A 20,330-nucleotide genomic window follows, 5' to 3' on the forward strand; every position below is an offset into this window, starting at 1 on the left:
TCAGTGTGTTCAGTTTTTAGGAGAAACGAAGAATTTTCCAAAACACAATTCAACCCCCCCTTCTTGTGTTTTTCTCACCTTCAAAGCTATCCTCCAGCCATTGATAAAGGAGAAATCTCTACAAAAAAGCATCATCAACCAATAAAAATGAAATCATGTAGAGAATAACATTTTAACCATAAAAATAGAAACTCAAATGTACACTTCAAATGTGATTGTTAACCGAAAGAAAATCGCATACCAATTTCATCATTTAGTGATCGAAGATAAACTATCTTTTGATCAGTCAGTTAAAAAAATTGTTTTGTAATCATTGTCCTTCCTCCTTCGCGTGAAATATATGGACTTATAAGAAGGAATGTGGATTGTGCATTTAAGCTTAATTTCTAATTAGGTCTTTAACAACAGTGGTTAACTCTTCACTAGTAAGTTCATAAAATATCTCATCATAATTATCTACATCAGCATCAGAGTCTGCATTAGAGAATGTGAATGCGATCAGAGCTAGATTTGCTTCTCCTTCATCAGAATCATCACCTAGACTCCCATATGTGATGAGCCTTTTCTTGACTTTGTTCTTGAATGCTTCATTCATAGAAATTTCCTTCTTAGGCTTGTCCTTCTGAAGGTAAGAACAATTAGCAACAAAGTACTGAAGCAAACCGTTGGTTCATCCTCCTTATCTCTGGAGTTGGATCCTTTGGCATCACTGTTTCTTCCAGGAAACTTTTTCTTCTTGTTCTAGTACTAAAGTCTTTAGGACAAGAATGCCATTTCATCTTCATTTGAACCTTATGCAGGATTGTCTTCTTCTGACTCTACAACTTGAAGAGCCTTGACATATTTTCCCTTTGACTTGAGAGCAATGTATTTACTCTTCTTAGAAAGACCATCCCTTAATAACTCCATCTAATGACTCTCCAGAGAGATTATTAGAGTCTCAAAACCAAGTTTTTTAAGTCCTTGGCTTCTTAAATGACATTTTCCTTGGGTCTCCATCTGACAAGAAGACTCCTCTAAATCTTCTTGACATGACCTGTTGTAGAATAATTCTTATTCTGAACTTGTAGACCAAAGACAAGAATTTGAAACCTTGAGAACATGTTTTCAATATCTTCATCATCCTTCATCTTGAACATTTCATATTTTTGGACATGAATATATATATATAGGGTTTTGCTAGAAGACACCTTTTATGAAGGTGTCTTTTAGCAAGTTATTCTATGAGCATTTGTTAAAAGACACCAACTAATTTTTATGAAGGTGTTTTTTAGCAAAGTTATAACTAAAAAGTGGAAATCACACCTTGAGGTGTGGGTTGCTAAAAGACACCTTCATAGGTGGCTTCTATATATATATATATATATATAGAGAGAGAGAGAGAGAGAGAGAGAGAGTGTCAAATATACTCTTACTAGTATATTTGTCAACAATTTTGGTGTATTATGTAACAATCAAGAGTTTCCACCAAAATGTCACGAGTTCAGTGATGATTCTTGTGTATCTTTTTCTGTGGTTCTTTTAAGCTATTTATTAGAAATTCCATTAGAGTTCACAGGAAAATTATGTAACAATCAAGAGTTTCCACCAAAATGTCACGAGTTGAGTGATGATTCTTGTGTATCTTTTTCTGTGCATCTTTTAAGCTATTTCGATCATTAGAAATTCCATTAGAGTTCACAGGAAAATGAATACCATCTTCAATGATATACTAAAGTTCTTTATCGATGACAATAATTTGACTATTTTTTATTTTCTACCAAGAAAACTGCTCAGTATCTCCACTAAAAGATTGAGGTATAGCTAAGTAGAAAGTTTTGGAATTTGAATCAGAAGTAGAATAATCATTACTATCAGGAAGAGGAACAACATGATTGGAAGTGAAAGTGGAATCAAACGTGTTTTTCTCAGGATCTTATATATGTTACACATTGAAGTCTTAAATGAACAGACCATACGTTCTGCTATCAACTGAAGGTGAGTAAATGAAACATGAAACAAGAGAATCATGGAAAATAGAGTGAACTAGAAGATGAAGCTGCTATCTTGACATGAGAGATGAGTGCCGTAGTATAGGAGAAGAAAGATTGAGATGGACAAATTGTATAGGAGATGAAGAGATGAGAGCAAGTTCTAGAAGTGAAAATTATTAACACCAGTTTCAAAGAGAGAGAAACAATGACCTGGTTTCCACTTTTGAAGGGCATTTGTTGTTATTATGAGAAGGAAAAAAAGTTACTTTCAAATTTAGTAATATAAGAGCAATAAAAAATATTTAACCACACCTTTCCATGATAATGTGTGTCTTGCGACCTACACTATCACATGCTTATTTAATAAAAGGTGAATTATGAGAATTCAAATATGTGTATTCGATCGGTTTTTGGTTTACAATGGACTGAATTTCAATTTTAATTTCAATTTTCGAACTCGATTGAACCTGTCCATACTAAACCAAAATGGCTGACCAGAAGACCCGACAACCCAATACAACCCACCCAACATCCCATTTGTTCACTCGGTTTTTTCGGGTTCGGGCGGGTACATTTTCTATGTCCATCCCTACTCGAGTGCATAAACACTCAATTCAAGGAATCAATTTAAGGAAAAAGGAGTAGAATAATCTATTCTATTGTAAGGTGAGGATTGCCTCATCTTTATATACTCTTCTCAATATATACTCTTCTCAAGAGTCTAATCTGTCCGATGTGGGACTTGGGTTTGGGATCCGATGTGGGACTTGGGTTTTTCCCAATACATCCCCCTCACTCCCAGCACTATCCCAGCACTCTTTGGGCTTGGTGCGTTTCCTTTTGGGCTTGGTGCGTAAATAGGTTTAGGTGGCTTTGGGCTTGGTGCGTAAATAGGTTTAGGCGGCCCTTGAATTAGACAAGCTCTGATACCATGTTGAAATTTGGGGCCTAACTCATCCTTACAAAACCGGCTTGGAAGGCGTGGATTGCCTCATCTTTAAATACTCTTCTCAAGAGTCTAATCTATCCGATGTGGGACTTGGGTTTTTCCCAATACATCCCCCTCACTCCCTACACTCTTTGGGCTTGGTGCGTAAATAGGTTTAAGCGGCCCTTGAATTCGACAAGCTCTGATACCATGTTGAAATTTGGGGCCTAACTCACACTCCCAGCACTATCCCAGCACTCTTTGGGCTTGGTGCGTAAATAGGTTTAGGCGGCCCTTGATCTTGTCTAATCTATCCGATGTGGGACTTGGGTTTGGGATCCGATGTGGGACTTGGGTTTTTCCCAATACATCCCCCTCACTCCCATCACTATCCCAGCACTCACTCCCATCACTATCCCAGAACTCTTTGGGCTTGGTGCGGGGCCTAACTCACACTCCCAGCACTATCTCAGCACTCCCAGCACTCACTCCCATCACTATCCCAGAACTCTTTGGGCTTGGTGCGGGGCCTAACTCACACTGCCAGCACTATCTCAGCACTCTTTGGGCTTGGTGCGTAAATAGGTTTAGGCGGCCCTTGATCTTGTCTAATCTATCCGATGTGGGACTTGGGTTTGGGATCTGATGTGGGACTTGGGTTTTTCCCAATACATCCCCCTCAATCCCATCACTATCCCAACACTCTTTGGGCTTGGTGCGTAAATAGGTTTAGGCGGCCCTTGAATTTGACAAGCTCTGATACCATGTTGAAATTTGGGGCCTAACTCATCCTTACAAAACCGACTTGTAAGGTGTGGATTGCCTCATCTTTATATACACTTCTCAAGAGTCTATTCTATCCGATGTGGGACTTGGGTTTTTCCCAATACATCCCCCTCACTCCCAACACTCTTTGGGATTGGTGCGTAAATAGGTTTAGGCGGCCCTTGAATTCGACAAGCTCTGATACCATGTTGAAATTTGGGGCCTAACTCATCGTTACAAAACCGGCTTGTAAGGTGAGAATTGCCTCCTCCTTATAAACTCTTCTCAAGAGTCTTATCTATCCGATGTGGGACTGGGGTTTTTCCCAATATTCTAGACCACTTGGAGAGAAGTCCATAAACATTTATCTATTGAAATTCTCTCATCTTATTCTTCCTCAACATAGACAGAGACGATACTCATTTATATATGAGCATACTCAACAACAATATGGTAAAAGATTGAGGGGTTTTAGCCTTTTAGATGTTGCACATTTCGTAGATGATAAAAAATAGTAAAACTAATTATAGGCTTAAATTGATCTCAAAGGAAAATGTTCTCCCTTTCATATATTTATGATTTATATTTATTTTTGATAATCTAAAATTAAAGGGGAAATTGGCCACTTTCTCTATCATAAGATTATTTTTTTCTTTTTTATTTAAATAGTATCCACTTTGGCCAAGTGACATGGATGTTACCTCATAAAAAATTGCTAACTCAACATAAAGTTGAGAAAAAACTAGGAAGGGACTATAAAATTAGAAAAGGGGCAAGTGTCAAAGGTAAATTTGTTAAAAGAAAAAACTAGCAACATGAAAATCACGCAATTGAGAAAGTTTGTGGACCAAAAAGACAATTAAACCGAAAACAAAAATCTCTCAAACATACATTTTATTTTAATATTTCAAAAAGTAGTGTACACTATTTTTTTTGTTACAATACAATATATGATTCAAGAGAAGCCATATTTAATTATCAAAACAACCGCATTAAAATGTCATATTACTATATCAATATGAGTTATTTTTCCAATAAAAAACTAATTATATGACTTATTTATTTGTGAAGTTCCATCACTCCAATAATAGAGAAAGCAGAACAAACAACTGCTAGTCTTGAAAATCCAGAACGTTGAGCCAAACTCTCATATTCTTTTGCAGTTCTTTCTTTTCCACCAGCATTAATGAACATGATATTATCAACAATTGAAATGATTCGAGATGCATTTGTTGCTTCTGGATATTCCAATAGTACATGTGCCACAAGAATGACCTTTCCATTTTGAGGCAAAGCTTTGTGACAATTGCTTAAAATTTCTATGCACTTTTCATCCGACCAATTATGACATACAGCCTAGAACATTGAAAAAGATGGATATATAATATTTTAGTAAGCACTAACTTATTGAAAATCTATGATATTATGAATAAATTGTAATTGAAGCTTTAGATAAAAAAAAAAAAAAAAGTGTTTATATTTATATAACCCAACCTTAAGCATTATGGCATCTCCTTGTGGAATGTTTTCAAACATACTTCCTCCAACATGCTCAATCCCTAAATGAAATTTTACAATTTTCAATTAATAATCTTGAGAAAGTTTAAATAATTATTGAAGTGGTCATTATATTATAGAGAAATGATATTTATTCAACCATTTTAAAGAACAATATACCTGGAATGGGTGGTGCATTTTCAATCACTTGAGGAAGGTCAAAGTTGATTGCCTTAATTGATGGATATTTTGCAATAATCATCTTGAGAGCTTGTCCATTTCCACCTCCAACATCAACCAAACTTGAGACTCCCTCATATCCTTTGTATATTTCAAGGATTCTTTTCATGTGAATTTTGGTCATATTAGTCATTGATTTGTTGAATAATTGGTTTACTTGAGGATCCTTTCCCATGTACTCGTACTTAGATATTCCATTAATTTTTTTGAATAAGTCAACCTCCGGATCAAGTACTGCATCCTTAAAGTTAATCCTATATTTATCATATAACTGATAATTTTAGAATATACAATAAATATACATTGAGGAGAAGATGCTGTATTCTAAGAAAATTTCTTAGAATAATTATGTGTAATGAAAAGTTAATTATATCTTAATCGTGGAACCCAATTTAAAAAATAAAATACTTTCTAATGTATCCATAATCAAGTATTTTTTTTTAGAGTAAGCAATTACACACCATTATCATCCTTGATTTCCAACAAACAACAAATTTAATTAGTTGATACTTTTTTTTTGATGAATTCTTGATAAAAACTCTCTAGATAAATAACAAAGCTCTTTCTCAATATATAGAAACGAAACATGTATGTCCGGAGTTCAAACCCCGGCCACCACAAAAAAAAAGAAACGAAACATGTATGCCATCGGAAAATTTCACAAAAAAGTCTTTATGATGACGCGGTACTCTTATTTTTTTAGACTATAAACTCCAAGACTACTTATTTTTTTATAACGTTCCAAGAATTTTGACTTGGTATTGTTGACTTATCTTTGTTGCCGTCCAATTTGGAACTACATCAAGAATTAATTTTCTAATAAATAATTTGGTCCACTTGTCAAATTGGGGTAGGAAGTTGATACTGATAACAATTAACAAATAACAAGTTGCATGAGCATGCATGATGTATTCTTGTACTCTTGTGGTAGGCATCTTCCGTGCCTTTAAATTTAATAGTTTCTATTAGAGTAAAGAGAATAAATCATAGTTAGTTCAGATGTAAAGGCCAAATACATCTTTGGGTCCTTTAAGTTTCACGTTTATTTTAGATAGGTTCTTTAAGTTTCTAAGGTTTCAGATAGGTCCTTTAAGTTTCGAGTTTGTTTCGGATAGGTCCTTTAAGTTTCTAAGGTTTCAGATAGGTCCTTTAAGTTTCGAGTTTGGCTTAACGGATAGATCAACTTTAGCTTAACGGAGGTTGATAGAAAGGACCTATCTGAAACAAACTTGACACTTAAAGGACCTATCTGAAACCTTAGACACTTAAAGGACCTATCCGAAACAAACTCGAAACTTAAAGGACCTATCTGAAACTTTAGAAACTTAAATGATCTATCTGAAACAAACATGAAACTTAAAGGACCTGGGGAGGTATTTGGTCAGATGTAAACTATGGTTAGTTGTTTGATTAGGTAGTTAAGATTTAGTTAGACTAACTCACCCTATAAATAACTCTCACTATTGTACTCTCTAATCATCTTTTTCAATCTAATTCAATATGAATTACAAGGATTATTCCTTTGTTTCAACCTCTCATGCCTACTTCTCATATGAACTTCATCTTCATCTCTTCGATCCTATCTTTTGTGATAGTTTCTTTTTTTGCCTCTTAAAATAAATTAACAAATAACAAGTCAACTTAGCGCCGAATTCCAAACAATGGGAATGTGATAGGATATAATCAAAACCAAACTATATTCTTGTAAAGAAAATGCTAAAATAATATTTTAAGGTATTGTTTAAAGAATTAAATAAAATAATTTTTACATAAAAAGTGATACAATCATTATTTTGACAAGTCTTGGTTCACTAACCTTGACACAAGTGACACAAGTTAGCTTTTCTCAAATGAAAATAATTATAATTAATATTCAAACAAAATATTTCTTTTTCTTCTTGAAAAATAATTATTAAAAATGCACATTTTTCTTCTTGAAATCACGTTTTCATATTTCTTTTCGACTTTAAGGTGAATCATTTTAAATTGAGTTTATTTTATTTTTTCAAAAAATTCAAAATAAATATTTAAAAGCGATTTCAAGAGTCCCCATGATCAATCTACATATACTCCCCCTTCTTCCTATCTCTCTTCTCTCCTTCTCAAACCCTAGCTGTCACCCATTTTTTTTTCCTTCTTCTTCTTGTCAGAGGGGTGATTTATGATCAATTTTGACCCAAAAATCACCCCTCCGAGTTGTTTTTCCTTCTATCCTAATTAAATAAGTGATTTCACATATTTTCTGTTTTCTTTCGTTTGTTTTTGTGATTTCGTCGTCTCTGAACGACTCTGTTTGTTTTGTTCTCACGTCTTTGTGCGGTGTGTTTTTGATTTCCCGTCTTAGTGCGGTGTTTATTTGATTCAGGTTGAAAGATTAGCTTTGAGCAAGTGCAGATCCGATCAATGACAATGACTTTGGTGTCGTCAACGTTGTAGATCCGGAGACACGAGTATTCCGGAGACTTGAATATAGTCATATTAGTCATATTTGTAGGCATAGATACTTTGTTGTTTTATGTTATTAACATGGATGTTGTGAGTTTGTTCACAGATTCATCCTTTTTGTTTTTAGCGAATTAGGATTTGTATTATATCGGTGTACTCTATCAATTTGAATGAATGAATATCGTTTACTTTCATCAAAAAAAAAAAAAAGTTCCCACGATCTTAACTCAGTTGGTAAACACAATGCATAATATATGCAATGTCCAGGGTTCTAACCTTGGACACCACAAAAAATAAAAGCGATTTCTAGAGCCCAAATAAGCCATTATATGTATTTTAATATTTACTGATGACAGTGCATCAACACTAGTTATTTAGTCATATTTAGGTCTTTATTATAGCATTTAGAGAGTCAACTGCAATGATTCATGGTGAAATCAAGCCAAAACAGGAACAAGAGCTCAAGAGAAGAAACTTCAAGAAACCAAGGAAAATTGCCTAAAACTCAAAGCATCGTGCCACGTTTGGTTATGTTCGTGGCACGTTGAAGGAAGCGTGGGACAAAGATTCATCTCTGGAAATTTCGTGGCACGAAGCAACATGCAACGTGCCACGATGGTTGATTTTGTCTGCTGCCACGTAGGATTAATGAAGCATCGTGCCACGACCAACCCGCAACGTGGGACGATGATGGGCTTTTCTGAAACCCTAATTTCTTTCTATAAATATCCAGCTGCTAGCAAGGGTTTTGGTACTGATTATTATTGCGATTTTGAGCACTAAGGACGACAGGAGACCAAGGAACGAGCCCTGAATCTCATACCAACACCCCGTTGGTTAGATTTATGTATGTTTTCTCTTGTTATTACTTATGATTGTTTAGCTATGAGTAGCTAAACCTTTAGTTTGGTTAAGCCATGATGAAACCTTTGTAATATATGATTTTGTAGTTGAACTCTCTCTATAATCAATGCTATTCAGTTTTTATTCAGAATTACTTGTGTTTATTGCTTTTCATGATTATTGTTTTGTATGACTACTAGCCCTAGCTTCTTGCAATCACATGAATCGATCTTAGGAATTAAATGACTACTAGCCCTAGCTTTTAATCCTGAAATAGTAATTTTGTTTAACTCAACACTAGGAGCCTAGAGATAGGAAATTGAGGGTTATGATACATGAATTAACGTTCCAATATTGCTTCCGCGGTTATTCAATCACGTTAAGAGATTAATAGGGTTATGACTTAGGAAAGGGCTTTGATGCGAGAGATTGATCAAAGTCACTTAGTTAATTTATCGTAAAAACTGAGTAGTAATTGAGAGTGGAGATAGGTAGACTTTTTCATATAAAGCAATAGTGGATTCACCGGCTTAACCATTCATCTCAATATAATTTTCTTTCAAACTCTTTCTACTTTAATCAACTCTGATTAAAACCAATCTTTACTGCCTAGGGCAACCAAATATAATTTTTACACATCCTAACGTATAACGTACTTGTTATAATTGAAACTAACACAGTCCTTGTGGATCGATATTTATTACTACTTCGATAGTTTTTGGTACACTTGCCAGATATCTATCAAGTTTTTGGCGCCGTTGCCGGGGACTGTTGATTTGTTTCAACAAGGCAATTACGTTATAATTTAGGATTTCTGCAATTTTATTTTTCTGTTTTTAGTTTCAATATTCATTTGATTACTTTGTATTGTGCAGTGCTACTAAGGTATTTGCTGTTTATGCGAGGTAAAGTGAGCTCCAAAGATCTCGAATTCAATCCGGAAATAGAAAGGACTGCTAGAGCACTCCGGAAAGCTGCCCGGTTGAAAAGGTTGTCTCATTCCGTTCCACCGGGTGTTCGAGAACAAATACCTGAGCCACTCTCACTTGAATCTGAAACATCTGCTTCTCCTCAATCTGTTATCATGGGAGAACCTGCACCAAGACCAAAGTTAGGGGACTACGGGTTAGCAACTCATCGCGGTCAACTGACCCACACTTTTCAACCAGCTAACCCCGTTGCTTTCGACATCAAGACAACTGTCCTCAACGGTTTGAGGGACAAGCAATTCGATGGGACTGAAGCTATGAGTCCTCATGAACACTTGAGCCGCTTTGCTGAGACTTGCGAGTTTTGTGTGCAACCAGCCACCGTGACTGAAGCACAAAAGAAACTAAGGCTGTTCCCTTTCACCTTGACGGGAAGAGCAAAAGATTGGTTGCTAACAATTCCAAACGGGACTGTCCAAACATGGGAAGAGTTAGAGCTGAAGTTCTTGGAGAAATATTTCCCTATGTCTAAATATTGGGAAAAGAAGATGGAAATCTCTAACTTCAAGCAAGGAGAAGGTGAATCATTGTATGATGCTTGGGAGCGATTCAATTTGCTTCTGAAGAGATGCCCTAATCATGAGTTCACCGAGAAACAATACCTCCAAATCTTCACTGAGGGGGTGACACCAAACACTAGAATGTTCTTAGATGCTTCCGCGGGAGGAAGTCTTAAGAGCAAGACTGATCATGAAGTTCAAGCCTTAATTGAAAATATGGCGAGTAATGAATATCGTGCTGAAGCTAAGAAGAAAGAAAGAGGAGTGTTTGGGGTAAGTGAACAAACAGCAATCCTAGCTAACCAAGCAGCCATGAACAAACAAATAGAGGCTCTTACTAAGGAGTTTCAAGGGTTTACTTTGGCACATAAGCAACAACAGGTGGCTGCAATCAAATGTGACTTATGCGGTGAAGAACATCCCAATGGTGAACGTGTTCCAGAAGGATCAAGTGAGGAAGCTAATTTCATGGGAGGTTATCAAAGGCAAAATCAATACTACAACTCAGGTATCAACAAGCATCCAAATCTCAGTTACTCAAATAACAACACTTTGAACTCTCAGATGCTTAATCCTCCACAACAACAAAGGAAGCCTTCAGCTCTTGAAGAAACTATGATGAACTTTATGAAGATGACTCAAGGCAACTTTGAAGAGATGAAGAAGAGTCAAGAGGCTGAGAGAAAGAACAATGAAGCCTCCAGGAAGATGCTTGAAACTCAACTTGGGCAATTAGCTAAACAATTGGCTGAACAAAACAAAGGCGGATTCTCAGGTAACACACAAGACAACCCTAAAAATGAGTCTTGCAATGCTATTGAGTTGAGGAGCAAGAAGGTCTTGACACCTCTAGTTCCAAAAGTTCCAAAAAAGGCTGATGAAGTAGTAGTGGAGGAAGAAGAAGAAGGTGAAGTTGAAAAGAATAATGAGGTTGTAGTTGAAAAAGTTAATGATCAAGGAGTAGTTGAAAATGAAAGGAAGAAAAAAATAGAGGGAGAAAAAAGTGAGAAATTGATTGATGAAGATTCAATCTTGAGGAAGTCTAAGAGTCAAATATTGAAGGATGGAGATCAGCCACAAGTTGTTCCATCATATGTGAAGCTTCCATACCCTCACTTAGCCAAAAAGAAGAAGAAGGAGGAAGGTCAATTCAAGAAGTTCATGGAGCTTTTCTCACAACTTCAGGTGAACATTCCCTTTGGTGAAGCTCTTGATCAAATGCCCATGTATGCTAAGTTTATGAAAGACTTGCTGACTCGAAGAAGGAAACCAAAAGATGATGCAAACATTGCACTTTCAGAAAATTGTAGTGCAATTCTTCAAAAGAAACTTCCACCCAAATTAAAAGATCCAGGTGCTTTCACTATTCCTTGTTCTATTGGACCGGTAGACATTGGTAGAGCGTTGTGTGATTTAGGGGCAAGTATCAACTTGATGCCTCTTTCAATGATGAAGAAGCTTGGATGTGGGGAGCCAAAGCCAACAAGAATGACCATTACTCTAGCTGATCGGTCAATCTCTTACCCTTTTGGTATACTTGAAGATGTGCTAGTTAAGGTCAATGAGCTAGTATTTCCTGCTGATTTTGTAATCCTAGACATGGCTGAAGATGAAGACATGCCACTCATTCTTGGAAGACCTTTCCTTGCAACCGGTCGAGCTTTGATTGATGTTGAAATGGGCCAGCTTATGTTGAGATTCCACAACGAGCAAGTTGTGTTTAATATTTTTGAAGCCATGAAACATCAAGCTGAAAATCCTAAGTGCTACCGAATTGATGTTGTTGATGAGATAATTGAAGATGACTCTCGTAAGCCTCAACCAACACAACCTTTAGAGAGAACATTAGTTAATTCTATAGAGAATGATGAAGATACTGAAGATATTGAGGTAAAGGATTGTGTCAAGCAGCTTGAGGCAAGCAAGCAACAAATGCACCACCCGCCACTTGAAAACATACTTGGTGAAAAATATGGGGGATCGGAAACATTGAACAATGAAAAAGAAAAAAATCCAGAATTGAAAGAACTCCCTCCACACTTGAAGTATGTCTTTCTTAGTGAAGATTTTTCCAAACCACCAATCATCAGTAATACATTGACACCTTTAGAGGAAGAGAAACTAATGAGGGTGTTGAAAAGTAATCAAGGCGCATTGGGATGGAGCATTTCTGATCTAAAGGGTATTAGTCCAGCCTATTGCATGCACAAAATACATATGGAGGCTGAATACAAACCTGTGGTTCAACCTCAAAGAAGACTAAACCCAACAATGAAGGAAGTTGTCAAGAAGGAAGTATTAAAATTGCTCGATGCAGGTATGATTTACCCTATTTCTGATAGCTCTTGGGTAAGTCCTGTTCATGTGGTGCCTAAGAAGGGAGGAATGACGGTGGTGGCTAATGAAAAGAATGAATTGATACCCACACGTACCGTCACCGGTTGGAGAATGTGCATAGACTACCGGAGGCTGAATTCTGCAACAAGGAAAGATCACTTTCCATTACCATTCATGGATCAAATGCTAGAGAGATTGGCTGGTCAAGCCTTTTACTGCTTCTTGGATGGGTACTCAGGGTATAATTAGATTGCAGTGGCTCTGGAAGATCAAGAAAAGACTGCTTTCACCTGTCCGTTTGGTATATTTGCTTATAGGAGAATGCCCTTTGGGCTGTGTAATGCGCCGGCGACCTTCCAAAGGTGTATGCTCTCCATCTTATCTGACATGATAGAGAAGAACATCGAGGTATTCATGGACGACTTTTCTGTGTTTGGTAAGTCTTTCGACCAATGCTTATTCCACTTAAATGAAGTACTAAAAAGATGCACCGAAACTAACCTTGTTTTAAATTGGGAAAAATGTCATTTTATGGTTACCGAAGGTATAGTTTTGGGACATAAAATAAGTGCTAAAGGCATAGAAGTGGATCAAGCAAAGATAGAGGTTATAGAGAAACTTCCACCACCTGTTAATGTTAAGGGAGTTAGGAGTTTCTTGGGGCATGCCGGTTTCTATCGGCGTTTTATAAAAGATTTTTCAAAAATTTCTAAGCCCCTTTGTAACCTCTTGGTCAAAGAAAATGATTTTGATTTTGATTCTGAGTGTTTAAATGCTTTTTCTTTGATTAAAACCAAGTTGGTGACTGCACCAATAATCATTGCACCCGATTGGGATTTACCTTTTGAACTTATGTGCGATGCAAGTGATTATGTTGTTGGTGCAGTCTTAGGCCAACGAAAGAACAGATTTTTCCATGCAATTTACTATGCAAGCAAGGTTTTAAATGAAAATCAAGTTAACTATTCCACTACTGAAAAGGAGTTGCTTGCAGTAATATTTGCATTGGAGAAATTTCGTTCTTATCTAATAGGCTCCAAAGTCATTATTTTTTCAGATCATGCAGCTCTTAAATATCTCTTGACAAAAGGTGATTCAAAGCCTCGGTTGTTGAGGTGGATCCTTTTATTGCAAGAATTTGATCTCGAGATTCGTGACAAGAAAGGAGTGGAGAATGTAGTAGCTGATCACCTTTCAAGGTTGGAAAATGAGGAGGTGACGAAGAAAGAAAAGGCTATCACAGCAGAATTCCCGGATGAAAAGCTGATGTCGATTGAAGAAAGGCCTTGGTTTGCCGACATGGCGAATTTTAAGGCCGGTAATATAATTCCGGATGACATGGAACAGCACCGAAGGAAAAAGTTTTTCAAGGATGCAAACCACTATCTGTGGGATGATCCTTATTTATTTAAGGTAAGTGCTGACAGTTTGATTAGACGTTGTGTTGCAGGTACGGAAGCTAACAGTATCATGTGGCACTGCCATAGCTCAGCTTATGGAGGCCACCATAGTGGGGAAAGAACCGCTGCGAAAATCTTGCAAAGTGGTTTCTGGTGGCCCACTCTCTTCAAGGATTGCCAAGAGTTCGTAAAGAGGTGTGATGAATGCCAAAGAACAGGTAGTATCTCAAAGAGGAATGAAATGCCCCTAACTGGAATCATTGAAGTTGAACCTTTTGATTGTTGGGGCATAGATTTTATGGGACCATTTCCCTCCTCTTACTCTTATCTCCATATACTTGTGTGTGTTGACTATGTTCCCAAGTGGGTTGAAGCGATACCATGTGTTGCTAATGATGCTAAAACTGTGGTTAATTTCTTGAAGAAAAATATTTTCACTAGGTTTGGAACCCCTAGAGTTTTGATCAGTGATGGGGGGAAGCACTTTTGCAACAATCTTCTTGAAACTGTGCTTAAAAAGTTTAATATCAAACATAAAGTTGCAACTCCCTATCATCCTCAAACTAGTGGTCAAGCGGAGGTTTCAAACCGTCAGTTGAAACAAATTTTGGAGAAAACTGTAGCGTCTTCTAGGAAAGATTGGTCTAGGAAGTTAGATGACGCTCTTTGGGCATATAGAACTGCGTTTAAAACGCACCTTGGGATGTCCCCTTATCAGTTGGTTTACGGAAAGGCTTGTCATCTCCCGGTTGAATTGGAACATAAAGCTTACTGGGCTATCAAAGCCCTAAATTTTGATCAAACTTTAGCTGGAAAGAAAAGGTTATTAAAACTTAATGAGCTAGAGGAGATGAGATTGCGTGCGTATGAGAACGCCGTAATTTACAAAGAGAGAACTAAGAGGTATCATGACAAGGGGTTGGTGAGGAGAGAATTTTATATTGGACAACTTGTTTTGCTGTTTAATTCCAGGTTGAAGTTATTCCCCGGGAAGTTAAAATCCAAGTGGTCCGGACCATTCGTGATTGTAGATATGTCTCCTTATGGAGCAGTGGAGCTTAGTAAGCCTGGTGAGCAAGAAACTTTCAAGGTAAACGCACAAAGGCTGAAACCATACCTTGGAGGTGAACTCCCAAAGAATAGAGCGGGAGTGGTGTTGAATGATCCTTAGGGGTCATCATAAGTCAAGCTAGTGACGGTAAAGAAGCGCTGGATGGGAGGCAACCCATCGGATTTAAATCCACTCAGGTATTGTATTTATCTATTTATTTATTTATTGCATTTTTTTTATAAAAACAAAAACAGCAAAAATATTTTTAGAAAGTTGAAAAGAAATTTTTATTTGAAAACCTAGACCAACGTGGCACGATGGTTCTTCATCGTGGCACGTTTTGAGAATGACTCCAACATTGTTCGCCACTGGAAATTTCGTGGCACGAACACTCTCAAAACGTGGCACGTTTGCTGGAAGAACTATGAACGTGGCACGATGGTTCTATGATCGTGGCACGTTGCTACCCAGAACGATGATCGTGCCACGTTTTCCTGCATCGTGGCACGTGAGTGGGGAGTTTTGAAATAATTTGACCGTTACAGATCGCTTCGTGGCACGACCCTGACCCAACGTGGCACGAAAGACCTTTGTCTATATAAACTTCTCTCACAAATTTCTCACCATTTCATTTTCCCTTAACAAAACTCTGCCCAAATTTCGAATCACCCATTCTCTACCTCTAAAAATCGCACCTAACCACCATTCATACATCTTCATCATTCTCACAAACATTTCCCCCCATTACTTCATCAAACACATCAATTTTCTCCCACAAATTTGACCTAACCCTTATTGCACAAACCCTAACCACCCAATCTTCATCTTCCGCAATCCCAAAACATCCAAACAATCTAACCTAACTCCACAAATGGCCTCAGCATCCAACAAACGCTCCAGAACAACCCGCAGCACCCAATCAACCCAACCACCACAACAACCCGACTATGAGAAATTTCAGGATGACGAACATGCCGAGAGGTTTGAAAAGATCAAGGGGTTTAAGTTTTCTGGTGAAAGGAGGTTTGATTTCATCAACCTTCAGAGGTATCCTCAATTTGAAACAACTATAAGAACGCTTGGGTGGAAGAGATTGAACGACATGGTTGAAAAAGAAAGCAATCGCACCATTGCTCTTGAGTTCTTTGCTAATGCCTTTGGAGATAAGGATAATGTGGTTTATGTCCGTGGAAAGCAGATAGATTATAGCCCTAGAGCCATCAATGCATTTCTAGGGCTAAAGCCTCCAAGACAATGTCACGTAGAAATGAGGAGGTCAAGGAGCTCGAATAATTTTCCTTCCGATGATGTGCTTCAGCAGATTTTGCAGGAAATTGGCGAAGAGGGTGTTGATTATGTTAGGTCCAAAGCTACTGGGCTTCCTACTAGGATGGATGTGGTGGACCTCAAGCCACAATACAAAGCTTGGGCTTCATTCATTCATTCTACCTTGGAAAGTGTTTCTGCTACATCTGAGTTGCCTATGGAGAGGCTGTATATTCTGGAGGCCATTATTTTTGGCTATGGGATAAATGTGGGGCGACTGATCAACTTGAGTCTTAAGGAAATGGCAAATTGCGGGACTTCGGTGCATTTGGGGCACGTTTGTTTGATTAATGCTTTGTGTAAGAAGGAAAGTGTCCCGGAGGAGCTTGGAGACATCATGCTTAAGTCAAAGGGAGCTATTGATGATACTGCTATGGTGAAGTTTGAGAAGAAGAAAGGTCGTGAAGGACCACCGGTTCAGCGAGAGCGTGGAGGACCATCTCAGGCACAGCCCATGCAGGAGGATGCGCCTCAATACCCACCACTACACCCGATGATGCTTGATTACTTAGGAGGTATGGCTTGCTGGGCCCAGGATACATCATCACAGCTGTATGTGGACGGTCCTTACTTTGGAGCGGAGCTTTCTCTTGCTGCTGATCAGCACCGTCAGAGGTCCCTTCAGAGCAATACTTTTGATAGGTTTGGCACTGAGGCCAACATGGAGGACTGCATTATGGAGCAGAGGAGACGTGCTGGTGAGAGAGAGGGTCGTCTTCGATCCGACTTCGCTCGAAGGAAGGCAGTTAGCGATCAGCGCGTGAATGAGTTTTATGCTGACTTGCAGGGTGATCCGGAGGCCACTGATGAGGATGAGCAGTGATGGACTTAGAGTCCAATTTTATGTTCAGCTTTCTATCTTTGTTTCTTTTATTTTGATGTACTTTTTATTCCGTTTGAACATTATGTTGGTGTGTCGTTGTTTGACTTTAATCCCCACCGTTTGTGATGCTTTCCTTTGTTTATTATTAATGAATCTGTTTGCCTGTGGAAATTTATCAGTCTCATAACAATGCTATACCAATGATATGCCAAAGAGTTCAAGGAGGATGATGCCTAATTGATTCAAAGGGAAGTGTACGGCAAATGAAGTAGGTAGCCACAACTCCCAGATATCTCAACTTGTAAGGTCCATAGCCAAATTTTTATTTTTCCAATTTTACATATATGAGTGTTCCATGCAACTGCTGTTTCTAGAACTTGCGATATTTCTCTATTTGTTGATTGGTCTTGTTTTGTACACACTAAGGCAAAGTGCTTGGTACCTTGAGCCTTTTTGAGCCTACCTTGATTTATGAATTATTTATCCTTTGTAAAGCCAATTTGAGCCATTAGGTATAGATCACTTTTGTTCGGTGACTAGCCACATTACAAACCTAGAAGACCTTAGGAATGAATGTCCCAATTATTTGTTTGAAGCTCTTTAGGTTGTGAAATGTTCAAGTTTGGGGTTGCTTTTGGAATTAGCAACTTACTAAGTTTGGGGTGGGGGTACTAGAGAACTAAGAAAAGAGAAATGATTCAATTTTATATGTTATCTCTTGAAAATAAAAAATAAAAAGCACTTGAAATGTGCAGAAAAAAAAATGAAAAGAAAAGAATCTTGTGTATGAGACCAACAATGTTTATATGTCTCAGAAAAAAAATAATAAGTTCTCTAGTACTCTTTGTGTTAAATTTGAAAGGAAGGATTGGTTTTCTGTGTGTTATCAAGGATACCCAAGTAGTATGAGCTTAACTTCATTGTTTTATAACACTACTTCCCAAATTATATCCACCTTTCACCTAAGCCCCGTTATAACCCTGAAAGACCTTAAAAGTGTGTACTTGACTCTGACTTTGATTGACAGTTTAGAAATTTTTCAAGCTTATGGTAATACAGCAGACCTGCATGATGATTGTGTGACCCTATTCAAACAATTGCGTGGAGTTGTGGATTTGGAGGAAAGAGCTGGGCATCCGGTACATCATTACACCGGAAAGGAGTGAACTTTTTAAGCATATCATTGGTTGGTAAGTTGTTATCTCACTGCGATTTTTCCATTTGCAAATTGATTCCTTGAGGACAAGGAATGGTTTAAGTTTGGGGTTGTGATGACAGTGCATCAACACTAGTTATTTAGTCATATTTAGGTCTTTATTATAGCATTTAGAGAGTCAACTGCAATGATTCATGGTGAAATCAAGCCAAAACAGGAACAAGAGCTCAAGAGAAGAAACTTCAAGAAACCAAGGAAAATTGCCTAAAACTCAAAGCATCGTGCCACGTTTGGTTATGTTCGTGGCACGTTGAAGGAAGCGTGGGACAAAGATTCATCTCTGGAAATTTCGTGGCACGAAGCAACATGCAACGTGCCACGATGGTTGATTTTGTCTGCTGCCACGTAGGATTAATGAAGCATCGTGCCACGACCAACCCGCAACGTGGGACGATGATGGGCTTTTCTGAAACCCTAATTTCTTTCTATAAATATCCAGCTGCTAGCAAGGGTTTTGGTACTGATTATTATTGCGATTTTGAGCACTAAGGACGACAGGAGACCAAGGAACGAGCCCTGAATCTCATACCAACACCCCGTTGGTTAGATTTATGTATGTTTTCTCTTGTTATTACTTATGATTGTTTAGCTATGAGTAGCTAAACCTTTAGTTTGGTTAAGCCATGATGAAACCTTTGTAATATATGATTTTGTAGTTGAACTCTCTCTATAATCAATGCTATTCAGTTTTTATTCAGAATTACTTGTGTTTATTGCTTTTCATGATTATTGTTTTGTATGACTACTAGCCCTAGCTTCTTGCAATCACATGAATCGATCTTAGGAATTAAATGACTACTAGCCCTAGCTTTTAATCCTGAAATAGTAATTTTGTTTAACTCAACACTAGGAGCCTAGAGATAGGAAATTGAGGGTTATGATACATGAATTAACGTTCCAATATTGCTTCCGCGGTTATTCAATCACGTTAAGAGATTAATAGGGTTATGACTTAGGAAAGGGCTTTGATGCGAGAGATTGATCAAAGTCACTTAGTTAATTTATCGTAAAAACTGAGTAGTAATTGAGAGTAGAGATAGGTAGACTTTTTCATATAAAGCAATAGTGGATTCACCGGCTTAACCATTCATCTCAATATAATTTTCTTTCAAACTCTTTCTACTTTAATCAACTCTGATTAAAACCAATCTTTACTGCCTAGGGCAACCAAATATAATTTTTACACATCCTAACGTATAACGTACTTGTTATAATTGAAACTAACACAGTCCTTGTGGATCGATATTTATTACTACTTCGATAGTTTTTGGTACACTTGCCAGATATCTATCATTTACACCAGTGTTTTTCAAAAAGTTGTTCAAAAACTACGATTTTTAAGTGTTTTTCTTTAAGAAAAACATAATGGAACCGAACCGTAGTCATTCCTACATATAAATGGAAAATTTTAATTATTAAGCAAGGTAAAATCACTTACCACAACCCTATCAAAGCAGGATGACACATAAATGATGTGAACGAGCCAAGATAACCATGATCACTATTTTCATCATAACAAAAATATTTACCAGAAGGTGTGATCCCATAAACACTCATTATGCTACCATCATCATTGGTCCGAGTAGAAATAGACAGAAGAGAGTAGCTAGCAAGCAAGCGTAACATACGATCTAGCCGATTTGGCAAATCAGAGTGTTGAGTTGGTAACTTTGAAGCAATTTCAAAAGATGACATGAATCCATCACCAATGATTTCAAACAAGTTGAGTTGAATTGCAGCATTAAGAACTGCAGGAAACACTAAATTGGCACCTAATACCATAGCTGAGAGTGTATCACTATCATCTATTTGTGGGGTGTGAGATTCAATCACATGGCTTTCTTTCTCATCGCAAGAACTCATGTTTTTTTCTTTGGCTTATAGTTTTTTGATCCTTTGATAGTGTGTGTGTTTACTTCCCTCAAGTTGTTTTATTTTTTATAGGCAAATTTGGCATAAGAGAAAATTTGTTTAATTCATTATGTCACTATTTGTTT

General features: G+C 37.5%; 1 protein-coding gene across 1 annotated transcript; it reads right to left on the reverse strand.

The window, feature by feature from the left end:
• Window positions 1-4,545: 4,545 nt before the first annotated feature.
• LOC146904226 (isoliquiritigenin 2'-O-methyltransferase-like) lies at window positions 4,546-20,247 on the reverse strand. The gene is made up of 4 exons (XM_085728051.1): window positions 19,772-20,247; window positions 5,344-5,657; window positions 5,161-5,225; window positions 4,546-5,022 (listed from the first exon to the last, which is right to left on the reverse strand). Exons 1-4 carry the CDS (start codon window positions 20,194-20,196, stop codon window positions 4,726-4,728), a joined length of 1,101 nt encoding a protein of 366 aa, XP_085584177.1. The 5' UTR covers window positions 20,197-20,247; the 3' UTR covers window positions 4,546-4,725.
• Window positions 20,248-20,330: the final 83 nt, after the last annotated feature.

Source organism: Medicago sativa, chromosome 7 (assembly GCF_051527215.1).
Source record: "Medicago sativa cultivar Bolivia chromosome 7, Bolivia_mono, whole genome shotgun sequence".
Taxonomy (NCBI): Eukaryota; Viridiplantae; Streptophyta; class Magnoliopsida; order Fabales; family Fabaceae; genus Medicago; species Medicago sativa.